This window comes from Callithrix jacchus, chromosome 1 (assembly GCF_049354715.1).
Source record: "Callithrix jacchus isolate 240 chromosome 1, calJac240_pri, whole genome shotgun sequence".
Lineage (NCBI taxonomy): Eukaryota > Metazoa > Chordata > Mammalia > Primates > Cebidae > Callithrix > Callithrix jacchus.
In genome coordinates this window covers 99,198,388-99,212,270 of record NC_133502.1, presented here as the reverse complement: position 1 = coordinate 99,212,270, position 13,883 = coordinate 99,198,388, and the positions used below count along the sequence as shown (strand labels likewise).

The window sequence follows — 13,883 nt, the reverse complement described above, 5'->3', positions numbered from 1 at the left end:
TGTTGGAGACTGGAGTGCAATGGCGCAATCTCGGCTCACCGCAACCTCCACCTCCTGGGTTCAGGCAATTCTCCTGCCTCAGCCTCCCAAGTAGCTGGGATTACAGGCATGCACCACCATGCCCAGCTAATTTTTTGTATTTTTAGTAGAGACGGGGTTTCACCATGTTGACCAGGATGGTCTCAATCTGTTGACTTTGTGATCCACCCGCCTCGGCCTCCCAAAGTGCTGGGATTACAGGCTTGAGCCACCAGGCCCGACCCCGTACAAGTTTTTAAATTTGATGAAGTCCAATTTTATTCAAGAAACCACTGCCTAACTCGAGGTCACAAAAATTTACTCCTATATTTTCTTCTAAGTTTTATAGATTTACCTCCTATGTTTAGTTCTGTGATTCATTTTTAGTTAATTTGTGAACACGGTGTGAAGAAGGGTTCAAAATTCACTCTTCTGTATGATGATATCCAGCATCATGTATTGAGAAGACTGAAGTGTGTTGAAACTCCTATCCAAAATCAAGTTTGTTTCTGAACTCTTAATCCTACTCTATCAACCTGTAAATGTTTGTTCTTATGCCAGTACCACACTGTCTTGATTAATATAGCTTTTGTTGCTCAATCTTTCACATGGCTTTTTAAAAATTTTTTGAGACAGAGTTTCACTCTTGTCGCCCAGACTGAAATGCAACAACATGATCTCAGCTCACAGCAACCACCACCTCCCGGGTTCAAGCAATTCTCCCATCTCAGCCTTCTGAGTAGCTAGAATTACAGGCATGTGCCACCATGTCGACTAATTTTGTATTTTTAGTAGAGATGGGGTTTCAGCATGTTGGCCAGGCTGGTCTCGAACTCCTGATCTCAGGTGAACTGCCCACCTCGAACTCCCAAAGTGCTGGGATTACAGGTGTGAGCCACCGTGCCCAACCTTACACTGCATTTTAAAATAATTTTTGTATAAATTCTACATGCCAATAAAATTTTTAAAGATAAGATTTTGGGGAGGACTCAAGATGGCGCAGTGAGAACAACCCAGGATTGAAGCTCTCAGTGAATGGGCGGAGAGGGTGAGTCAGGGCTGCATTTCCACATGGATCTTTGTTGCCCACAGAACATGGAAATTCCCAGGTATAAAAGAGAGGCGGGACGCCAGACAGAGGTTTTGGCTGGTGCAGCTGGCAGCCGGTGCAGCCGGCGGCCGGCGCTGTAGCGCAGTGGCACTACACAGCGCTCCGCACAAAGCACACTGGTCCGGGTGCCCTGTTGAACCAGCAATCTGAGATTTCAGAGGGCTGAACTTGAGACTGAATGGGACGTGGACAGTGAGCCAGCCCAGGAGATTCCAGGAAAACAGCTTTTGAAGTAGCGCAGAGGGACAAACAAAACGGAGACTCCAAACGCTCCCGGTGGAGAGATTCCCTTAGGGCACAGCTGAACCCAGTACGGTGCAGCTCCGTAGGGGAGGGTTGTCCACCATTTCCGAGGCAATCCACCCTACTGAGGTAAACGCCCATTGCTGTGGCCGAGGAAACCCGCTACAACAGAGGGACTACGCCGCAGGGCATAGCCTGTGACAGCAGGGCGGAGACCGCAGCACAAGGGCAGAGGCTGCAGCAACAGGGCGAACCTCACACCGGCGGGGCGGAGCCTCGGAAGGCAAATAGTGACTAGACTGCCTCCTAGCTGGGCAGGACAGCACAACGGACACTCACAAAGAAAGCCCCAACCCCCCCCCGCCGAGACAGAGCATCTGAGAAAAAAAGGGCTTTTTTTATGAGTTCTGTTGCAGCAGAATTAAATGTAGCAGCCTAATAGCCCTGAATGAACAACAGAGCTCACAGCTCAGCACTTGAGCTCCTATAAAGTACAGACTGTCTCCTCAAGCAGCTCACTGACCCCTCTATATCCAGAAGACTGACATTTGGCAGGCATCATTCTGGGACGAAGAGAGCAGAAAAAGAAACTGGTAGCATCCCTCATTGTTCCGCAGCCGCTATAGGTGCACCCCAGACAAGCAAGGCCTAAAGTGGACCTCAGCAGTCATACAGTGGAGGGGCTAGACTGGTAGAAGGAAAACCAAGTAACAGAAATACTTCATCATCAACAATCTGGGTGTCCACTCAGAGACCCAATCGAAAAGTCAGCAACTACACAGACGACAGGTGGATAAATCCACAAAGATGGGAAGAAACCAGCGCAAAAAAGGAGGAAAACACCTGAAACCAGAACACCTTGCCTCCTACAAAGGACCAAAACTCCTCACCAGCAAGGGAACAAAGCTGGACGGAGAATGACGGTGACGATATGACAAAATTAGACTTCAGAAGGTGGGTAATGAGAAACTTTTGTGAGCTAAAAGAACATGTTTTAAATCAATGCAAAGAAACTAAGAACATTGAAAAAAGATTTGAAAAAGGATTTGAGGAAATGATAAGAAGAATGGATACCTTAGAGAGGAATATGAATGAATTAAAAGAGCTGAAAAACACAATACGAGAACTTCGCGAAGCATGCACAAGTTTCAATAGCCGAATTGACCAAGCAGAAGAAAGCATATCAGAAGTCAAAGATCAACTCAATGAAATAAAACGAGAAACCAAGATCAGAGAAAAAAGCGCAAAAAGGAATTAACAAAGTCTCCAAGAAATGTGGGACTATGTGAAGAGACCTAACCTACGTTTGATAGGTGTACCGGAAGGGGACAAAGAGAATGAATCCAAGCTGGAAAATACTCTTCAGGACATTATCCAGGAAAACTTCCCCCACCAAGAAAGACAGGCCAACAATCAAATGCAGGAAATACAGAGAACACCACAAAGATATTCCGCAAGAAGAGCAACCCCAAGGCACATAATCGTCAGATTCAACAAGGTTGAAATAAAGGAGAAAATACTAAGGGCAGCCAGAGAGAAAGGTTGGGTCACCCACAAAGGGAAGCCCATCAGACTCACAGCAGATCTCTCGGCAGAAACGCTACAAGCCAGAAGAGAGTGGGGGCCAATATTCAACATCCTTTAAAAAAAGAACTTTCAACCCAGAATTTCATATCCAGTCAAACTGAGCTTCATAAGTGTAGGAAAATTAAAATCCTTTGCGAACAAGCAAGTACTCAGAGATTTTGTCACCACCAGGCCTGCTTTACAAGAGCTCCTGAAAAAGGCACTACACATAGAAAGGAACAACCAGTACCAGCCATTCCAAAATCACACTACATGCTAAAGAGCATCAACATAATGAAGAATCTACAACAACTAATGGGCAAAACAGCCAGCTAGCATCAAAATGGCAGGATCAAATTCACATATAACAATAATAACCCTAAACGTAAATGGACTACATGCACCAATCAAAAGACACAGACTGGCAAATTGGATAAAAAGCCAAAACCCATTGGTGTGCTGTATCCAGGAAACCCATCTCACATACAAGGATACACAAAGGCTCAAAATAAATGAATGGAGGAAGGAAGATTTACCAAGCAAATGGAGAGCAAAAAAAAGCTGAAGTTGCAATTCTCATCTCTGATAAAATAGACTTTAAAGCAACAAAGATCAAAAGAGACAAAGAAGGACATTACATAATGGTAAACGGATCAATACAACAAGAAGAGCTAATGATCCTAAACATATATGGACCCAATACAGGAGCACCCAGATATATAAGGCAAGTTCTTAACGACTTACAAAGAGACTTAGACTCCCACACAATAATAGTGGGAGACTTTAACACTCCACTGTCAATACTGGACAGATCAACCAGACAGAAAATTAACAAGGATATCCAGGACTTGAACTCAGACCTGGAACAAGCAAACCTGATAGACATTTACAAACAAGCAAGTTCTGATAGACATTTACAGAACTCTCCACCCAAAATCCACAGAATATACATTCTTCTCAGCACCACATCACACCTACTCTAAAATTGACCACATAATTGGAAGTAAAGCACTCCTCAGCAAATGCAAAACAACTGAAATCATAACAAACAGTCTCTCAGACCATAGTGCAATCAAGTTAGAACTCAGAATTCAGAAACTAACTCAGAACCGCACAGCTTCATGGAAACTGAACAACTGGCTCTTTAATGTTGATTGGATAAACAATGAAATGAAGGCAGAAATAAAAAAGCTCTTCAAAACCAATGAGAATGAAGACACAACATGCCAGAATCTGTGGGACACATTTAAAGCAGTCTCTAGAGGAAAATATATAGCAATAAGTGCCCACATGAGAAGAGTGGAGAGATCCAAAATTGACACCCTATCGTCAAAACTGAAAGAGCTAAAGGAACAAGATCAAAGAAACTTAAAACCTAGCAGAAGACAAGAAATAACTAAGATCAGAGCAGAACTGAAGGAGATAGAGACACGAAAAACCCTTCAAAAAATCAATAAATCCAAGAGCTGGTTTCTTGAAAAGATCAACAAAATAGACAGACCACTAGCCAGATTAATTAAAAAAAAAGAGAGAGAATAACCAAATAGATGCAATAAAAAACGATAAAGGGGAAATCACCACAGATCCCACAGGAATTCAAACCATCATCAGAGAATATTACAAATGACTCTATGCACATACACTAGTAAACCTGGAAGAAATGGATAAATTCCTGGACACTTGTGTCCTCTGAAGCCTAAATCAGGAAGAAGTCGAAACTATGAAGAGACCAATAACAAGGTCTGAAGTTGAGGCAGCAATTAAGAGCCTACCACACAAAAAAAAGCCCAGGTCCAGATGGGTTTACAGCCAAATTCTACCAGACACAGAAAGAGGAACTGTTACCATTCCTTCTGAAACTATTCCAAATAATCCAAAAAGAGAGAATCCTTCCCAAATCATTTTATGACACCAACATCATCCCGATACCAAAACCCAGCAGAGACTCAAAAAGAAAAGAAAACTTCAGGCCAATATCCATGAATAACACAGATGTAAAAATCTTCAATAAAATAATGGCAAGCCAATTGCAACAGCACATCAAAAAGCTTATCCACCATGATCAAGTAGGATTCATCCCGGGGATGCAATGCTGGTTCAACATACGCAAGTATATAAACGTAATTCACCACATAAAGAGAACCGAAGAGAAAAACCACGATTATCTCAATTGACGCAGAGAAGGCATTCGACAAAATTCAACAGCCCTTTATGCTAAAAACCCTCAATAAACTCGGTATCGAGGAACGTATCTCAAAGTAATAAAAGCTATTTATGACAAACCAACAGCCAATATCATACTGAATGGGCACAAATAGGAAGCATTCCCTTTAAAATCCGGCACTAGACAAGGATGCCCTCTTTCACCACTCCTATTCAATATAGTACTGGAAGTTCTAGCCAGAGCAATCAGGCAAGAAAAAGAAATAAAGGGTATTCAAATAGGAAAGGTGGAAGCCAAATTGTCTCTATTTGCAGACAACATGATAGTATACCCTGAAGACCCCATCGCCTCAGCCCAAAAACTCCTGAAACTGATAAGCAACTTCAGCAAAGTCTCAGGATATAAAATCAATGTGCAAAAATCACAAGCATTCCTCTACACCAATAACAAACTTAAAGAAAGCCAAATCAAGAATGAACTGCCATTCACAATTGCTACAAAAAGAATAAAGTACCTAGGAATACAACTCACAAGGAATGTAAGGGACCTCTTCAAGGAAAACTACAAACCACTGCTCAACGAAATAAGAGGACACAAACAGATGGAGAAACATTCCATGTTCATGGCTAGGAAGAATCAATATTGGGAAAACAACTATACTGCCCATAGTAATTTACAGAATCAATGCTATCCCCATCAAGCTACCATTGACTTTCTTCACAGAACTGGAAAAAACCACCATGAACTTCATATGGAACCAAAAGAGAGCCTGCATAGCCAAGTCAATTCTAAGCAAGAAGAACACAGCGGGGTGCATTACACTACCTGATTTCAAACTATACTACAAGGCTACAGTAATCAAAACAGCATGGTACTGGTACCAAAACAGAGATATACACCAATGGAACAGAACAGAGGCATCGGAGGCAACACAACATATCTACAACCATACAATCTTTGATAAACCTGACAAAAACAAGCAATGGGGAAAAGATTCCCTGTTTAATAAATGGTGTTGGGAAAACTGGCTAGCCATGTGCAGAAAGCAGAAACTGGACCCCTTCCTGACACCTTACACTAAAATTAACTCCAGATGGATTAAAGACTTAAACATAAGACCTGGCACCATAAAAACCCTAGAAGAAAATCTAGGCAAAACCATTCAGGACATAGGAGTAGGCAAGGACTTCATGACCAAAACACCAAAAGCATTGGCAACAAAAGCCAAAATCGACAAATGGGACCTAATCAAACTCCACAGCTTCTGCACGGCAAAAGAAACAGTCACTAGAGTGAATCAACAACAAACAGAATGGGAAAAAATTTTTGCAGTTTACCCATCTGACAAAGGGCTGATATCCAGAATTTACAAAGAACTAAAACAGATTTACAGGAAAAAAACAAACAAGCCCATTCAAAAATGGGCAAAGGATATGAACAGACACTTTACAAAAGAAGACATATATGAGGCCAACAATCATATGAAAAAATGCTCATCGTCACTGGTCATCAGAGAGATGCAAATCAAAACCACATTGAGATACCATCTCATGCCAGTTAGAATGGCGATCATTAAAAAATCTGGAGACAACAGATGCTGGAGAGGATGTGGAGAAATAGGAACACTTTTACACTTTTGGTGGGAGTGTAAATTAGTTCAACCATTGTGGAAGACAGTGTGGTGATTCCTCAAGGCCTTAGAAATAGAAATTCCATTTGACCCAGCAATCCCATTATTAGGTATATATCCAGAGGACTATAAATCGTTCTACTATAAGGACACATGCACACGAATGTTCATTGCCGCACTGTTTACAATAGCAAAGACCTGGAACCAACCCAAATGCCCATCGATGATAGACTGGACTGGGAAAATGTGGCACATATACACCATGGAATATTATGCAGCAATCAGAAATGATGAGTTCGTGTCCTTTGTAGGGACGTGGATAAATCTGGAGAACATCATTCTCAGCAAACTCACACAAGAACAGAAAATGAAATACCGCATATTCTCACTCATAGGCGGGTGATGAAAAATGAGAACACATGGACACAGGGAGGGGAGTACTAAACACTGGGGTCTATTGAGGGGAAAAGGGGAGGGCCAGTGGGAGGGGGAGCTGAGGAGGGATGGCCTGGGGAGAAATGCCAAATGTGGGTGAAGGGGAGAAAGGAAGCAAAACACACTGCCATGTGTGTACCTATGCAACTGTCTTGCATGTTCTGCACATGTACCCCAAAACCTAAAATGCAGTAAAATATTTTTTAAAAAATGAAAATGATAAAAAAAGGAAAAGAAAAAGAAGAAGAAATAAGTCGAATCTATCAAACTCAAAAGCTAATTAATAGTGTATAAGAAATTCTGTAAAGCTATAATCCTGAGATCCCCAAGTAATCATGTTATCTAGCCTGAAGTGAAGTAACAGATAGCAGCTGAAAGTAGGGAGTGAATTGCAGAGTCCTAAAGCTGTCTAAATGCCTGGAGCCAGTCAACTATGAGGTCAGGTCTCCCCCTATTCTTACATGGTGTGGCTGTATTAACCAAATAACCATCTCTGTTTTGTTTATCCTGATTATGTTGGGCTTTTGTTGCTTACAACCAAAAAGAGCTAACAAATGTAACACATACAAACAAGGAAAGGCTTAGTGACAAGAATGAGCTCAAACACATTGAGAATAGAAAATAGGTTAAATTACTTAGGTAAAACCAGATTCTAGGTGAGATTTACTTAAAGCCAGATTAAATTTATTTGCTTTTTAAATGTAATAGTCTAAAAAAAAAAAAACAAAATAAAAAATGTAATAGTATATTATTACTGCTACTCTCCCGTGTGTTGGTAGCATTAATAGAGTTCATTTTTTAGCATATTTTTCTTTATTGTTTATTTCAATTGCACTTGATCATTTATCATAATTTTAGAAATCAATAGATGCAACATTACTCTTCATAATATAACTAGGGCCTAAAGTGAATAAATTATTTGTCCACGCTTATAACCAGCTGAAGGCAGACATGTGGAAGCATAGTGCTGTAAGAAGGAAGTAAGCTGTAAAGACAGATAGGACTGGGTTTGTTTCCTGGTTCCTTCCTTCACCCAGTAATTTTTGGTTTTAATATAATTTTTACATAAGTAGTACATGGACATGACAGAAAATTCAGAAGCTTATATTGTGAAAAGCAAGCTATTCCTCCTATCCGTTTGTCCAGTATCTACCCCCCACCACCTCTGACAACCACTGTTAAAGTTTCTTAGGTACTCTTCCAATGATAGTGTATTCAAGCATATTGAAGACTTGACTGTTTAGACTTAAAGACATACAATGATCACTAAGATTTTAAAAAGTACAAACATACTAGAAAGATTGAAGTTTGGAAGGCCAGATAAAAGTGGGACTAGAGAGAAATGAGTATCTATGAGATACCCTTCCCAACAGTTCTGGCATATAAAAAGCAACAAACTAAAATTTAAAAACAAAATGACTTCAACAGAAAAAAAAAAAAAGACAGAATCAAATAAAAGTCCTGAAAAGGCATGATTCGTTGATATTTTATGAAGAGGTATATACAAGCACCTACTTTAGACAGAAGAAGAAAAGAACAATGAAATTAACCTGACACCATGTTTAGCTAGCAGTTAGAGGAATACAAATACACAGTTCAAGAACATCTCATCACCTGTCAATAAAGTAAAATCTTTTCCCTCCTGAATTTTATCCAATAAATAACTGATTTAAGGGGAGGTAGAAAAGAAAGATATTATTCTCCACAGATGTGAGGAACTTTAGAGTAGCCATGAAAAAAAAAAAAAAAAAACCCTTGGCCTAGGTTACATATTAAAGATCGAATGAAGTCAATCATTCAGCATACAATGTTAACAAAACTACATTTGTAGGAGCAAAGAACGTATTTTATTTAAGAGATCAAATTGAAATTTTCTTTAGGCTTTTATGGATTCTCTGTGGAAAAAAAAGATCTTCTAAATTTCTAGAGCAGTGGTATAACCATTGTAACATTTAAATATTTAAGTCCCAGAAAGTAATACCTCTGATGGAAATGGAAAATAATTTTTGCATACTTTTAATAAGTATCAAAAGGTAATATGTCCCACACCAGTCAGAATGGCTATTAAAAAGTAAAAAAATAAATAAATAATAACAGATACTGGCAGTTACAGAGAAAAATAAATGCTTATACACTGTTGGTGAGAGTGTAAATTAGTTCAACCATTCTGGAAAGCAGTGTGGCAATTCCTCAAAGAACTAAAAACAGAAATACTATTTGACGCAGCAATCCAATGGGTATATACCCAGAGGAATATATATCATTCTATTATAAAGACACATGCACGTGTATGTTCACTGAAGCACTATTCATAATAGCAGACATGGAATCAACCTAAATGCCCATCAATGGTAGACTGGATAAAGAAAACATGGTAAATATGCACCATGGAATACTATGCAGCCATAAAAAAGAATGAGATTGTGTACTCTGCAGAGATATGGATGGAGCTCAATGCCATTATCCTTAACAAACTAATGCAGAAACAAAAACCAAATACTGCATGTTCTCACTTATAAATGGGAGCTAAATAATGAGAACATATGGACACACAGAGAGGAACAACACACACTGGGGCTTACCAGAGAGTGGGGGGTGGAAGGAGGGAAAAGATCGGGAAAAATAACAAATGGTTACTCGGCTTAATAGACAGGTGATGAAATAATCTGTATAACAAACCACCATGATGCAAGTTTACCTATGTAACAAACCTACACATGAACTCCTGAACTTCAACATTAAAAAAACAAAAACAAAAATAAAGGTAATGTGAATTACATATTCTTACAACCAATTTTTTCATATAGTTAAGAGAAATAAATTATAATTAGAATGTATTTACAAATGTGGAACTTAATCATTAGAAATCTTCAAAATGAATTTTATTATATGTGAAATTATTTTACAAGACAGAACACAGCTCTAAAATTGTAAGAGAAAATATATTATTCTACATACAGAAACTTTTTTAAACACAACCATCTTTAATATATTAATAGGATCCTGTCAATTTGCATTTTTTGTCTTCTTTCAAATCAGGAAAGAAGAAAAAGCAAGCATGAAAGTTTACAGAATCATCTTAGGAGTAGGGTGTGTACCATATGTACCTACTTTCTCATTTGTATAACACTATCCCTTAAATCAATGAACAGAAATAAATTGGAATCCGTCCAAAAGCATGTTTTCTACCTTCAAACACAGAATTAATATTCAGTCTATATAGGTAGTCATTTAAATTTTAATCTAAGAAATGATAACAATGGTTTGCAAATAACTTTTAAAAAGTTCAGCCATCTGTTTTAACAACAGATCAATTCTGTGTTTGCATGCACAGTTGTTAAAGACTAAATTATTAATACAGAATTATTTAGATGTAATTTTTTTTTAAAGAGATGGATTTGTTTTCCTAGCCTGTCAAGCAAATGTCTGAAACAAAAAAAAAAGGTCAGAAGCCATATATATATCTTTTAAAACTATTAGCTATTTTATTTAGAATATATATATACTAAAGGGAAATCAAGAACCATCTTGATTAAAAAAGTTAATCAATGAAATTACTAATAAGAACACATATAGAATGAAACTTTAAAATTCCCTTAAAAATAATTTTAATATTTTATTAGTATCTTTCTCAATGTTAAGAGAATTTTTTAATACCACAATCTCCCAACTAAAATTATTTGTAGAGGCTGTACTACGGTCTTTAAATAACAGGAACAAAACAACCCAAAATCCCCAACACTAGGAAGTACAGGCTACACTAACAAGAGAAGTATATTATCAGGTTACTCTTACCCATGAGTGTATCTAAAGAATCACAGTTCATTTCAAATCTCCATAATTCCAAAATACTATCAGACATCTTCTCAGGATAAGTTTTTAATAAAGTAAAATATAATGTGGGAGATTAAACCACTTTTCTCTGAGATTTTAAGCTTGGCACACAGAAAGTAACCTTTGGTTCATTCACACATACACACAAATTAGAATGATAAGCCAAATGATATTACGCTTCTTGCAAATAATCGTATTTTTCTATAATAATGCATTTTATATTCTTATATAATGCCAGAATCATTACTGGCTTCACTCAAGACAAACCTATGGGTTGTCCTTTAAATGGTTACATCTCACAAAAGACTTATTGATAAATATTAAAGTATTATTCTTAAAATCATCAGTGTTTTCTACAATATGGCTACAATAAGACTTACCTCAGTCTTTTTACTAACGTGATCTGTAAATGAAAAAAAAAAAAAGATGAGACTTCATTGAAGGAATTTAACATATAAAAGAAAAAAAATGAAAGAATTTCAAAATTATAATAGGAGTTACAGAAGTCACTTAAGGGTTTTCTAGGATTCTCATTTACTTTTCCAGGTTTAAGATGTTAAAAGTCAGTATACTGTTACCAATTTACTCAGCTTAAGGATCAAGTCTTATTATCCTAGTAAATGCCACCCATATCAAGGGATATTACTGCATTTTAAGCATATGAGTTTCACATAATTTAGTTTTTTGGTTCCACATAATTTGGGAGGCTGTGGGGAGCAAGTCAAGGGGCCACAAATATGTCCAAAATCAAATCAGAGGTTACTATAACTACAAAAAATGTTCAGATTACTGCTTTTGTGTAACACAAAGGTAGGATAGTAATTTGTGTCTTTTAAAACTATTTGCTATTTTATTTTAAAAATGTGTATCATAGTGATCTGATAGTACTATGAAAAGATCCTAAAAACTGATATATATATATATATTTATAGAATAAACACAAAAAAATAACCCACAACAAATATATCTAGATGAAACAAATTATTGGCCTAGAAATAACACAGCATTTCTGGAAAGAAATTACCAAGAGCAGAATGAGGACAGGCTAAGGGAATCTACACAGATACACAGTTGAAACTAAAGTACAAATAAGGCCAGGGGCGATGTCTCATGTCCGTAATCCCAACACTTTGGGAGGCTTGAGGCGAGCAGACCACCTGAGGCCAGGAGTTTGACACCAGCCTGGACAACATGGTGAGACTCCATCTCTACTAAAAATACAAAAAATTAGCTAGGCGTGGTGGCACACACCTGTAATCCCAAGTACTTGGGAGACTGAGGCATAAGAATCATTTGAACCAGGAGGCAGAGGGTACAGTGAGCCAAGATTGTGCTACTGCACTCCAGCCTGGGGGACAGAGCAAGACTCTGTCTCTAAGTGAATAAATAAAGTACAAATAGTTAGGAAGTATTTTTATTTAAATTGAAGATGATCAGGATATCTAATACTTAATAATGCTTCTTGTGGATAGAGAAGTTTTCTATTCTCAAGGACTAAAAATAATATGACTTTCTTACGACTGAGAATCAAAAAGTTGGTCCAGTTCTCTAAAGAATTTCTTGATCAGAATAGTGTCAAAAAAAAATAGTGTCCATAAACACAGTAAATGCCAAAGTCATCAACTTCATATCAAACTTCCAAATCCTGGTAAGTTAAACAGTCATTCTTCTAGCATGTTCTATTTGGCATACAGTGTGATGTCAGAACCCAAGAAAGAACCTCAACTGCGTTCATCATGACATGCAAAAGCTGTGTAGCTTCTCTTTAATAACATATGGATGTTTTTCTCAATGGAGCTAATAAATTTACATACTAAAGAAATCAAATGTGGAAAATAGGAGTTTTAGAAGGCATTCTTTCCATCTTTCTCCCTAGTTTTTAATACAATATATTTCTTCCTTTTTTTAAGAGACAAGATCTCACACTGTTGCCAAGGCTGGAGTGCAGTGGCATATGTATAGCTCACTGTAGCTAGCCTCTGGCTCCTAGCCTCAAGCAATCCTTCTGCCTTGGCCTCCCAAATCAATGGGATTATAAGTATGGCCCACTGCATGTGGCCCAAAATAGATTCCTTAGGTGCAGTTTCAGTCTTGTTGCCCAGGCTGGAGTGCAATGACACAATCTTGGCTCACTGCAACCTCTACCTCCTGGGTTCAAGCAATTCTCCTTCCTCAGTCTCCCGAGTAGCTGGGATTAAGGCATGCACCACTATGCCTGGTGAATTTTTCTGCATTTAGTAGAGATGGGGTTTCACCATGTTGGCCAGGCTGGTCTCAAACTCCTGACCTCAGGTGATCCACCTGCCTCAGCCTACCAAAGTACTGGGATTATAGGCATGAGCCACCCGGCCTATTTTTTTTTTTAAAGACAAGTCTCGCTCTGTTGTCCCAGGAGGGAGTGCAGTGGCGCAAACTCGGCTCACTGCAACCTCCGCCTCCTGGGTTCAAGCGATTCTCCTGCCCCAACCTCCGGAGTAGCTGGGATTTCAGGCCCTGCTAATTTTTATATTTTTAGTAGAAGCAGGGTTTCACCATGTTGGCCAGTTTGGTCTCAAACTCCTAACCTCAAATGGATCCGCCTGCCTTGGTCCCCCAAAGTGCTAGGATTACAGGCATAAGCCACCTCACCCAGCCAAAATTTGGAAATTTTAATATGTATTTGTTCTTTAACCCCAAAACAAAGCAACTTAATCACTGGAAGCCTATGGGTAAAAGCATTCTTGATCCTCAAAGGAAAACAATATAATCTTCTAAACATATTCTCTGATTTTCAAAAAAAAGGCTCATTTCTGAAAGCAGTATTTAGGTTCTTTTCGAAATTACCGCAATGGTAATATTTATCATTAAACAATGCCCAATGTACTAAAGCTGAATTCATAAGA

The 13,883-nt window shown here is 38.3% G+C and overlaps 1 protein-coding gene across 1 annotated transcript in view; it reads right to left on the bottom strand.

Annotated features, from left to right (window-relative positions):
* Positions 1-13,883, bottom strand: part of GKAP1 (G kinase anchoring protein 1) — a 96,811-nt gene that overhangs the window by 42,971 nt on the left and 39,957 nt on the right. The window contains exon 7 of the mRNA XM_002742794.5: positions 11,382-11,404. Coding sequence (XP_002742840.1) covers positions 11,382-11,404 — 23 coding nt within the window. The remainder of the gene's footprint in view (positions 1-11,381; positions 11,405-13,883) is intronic.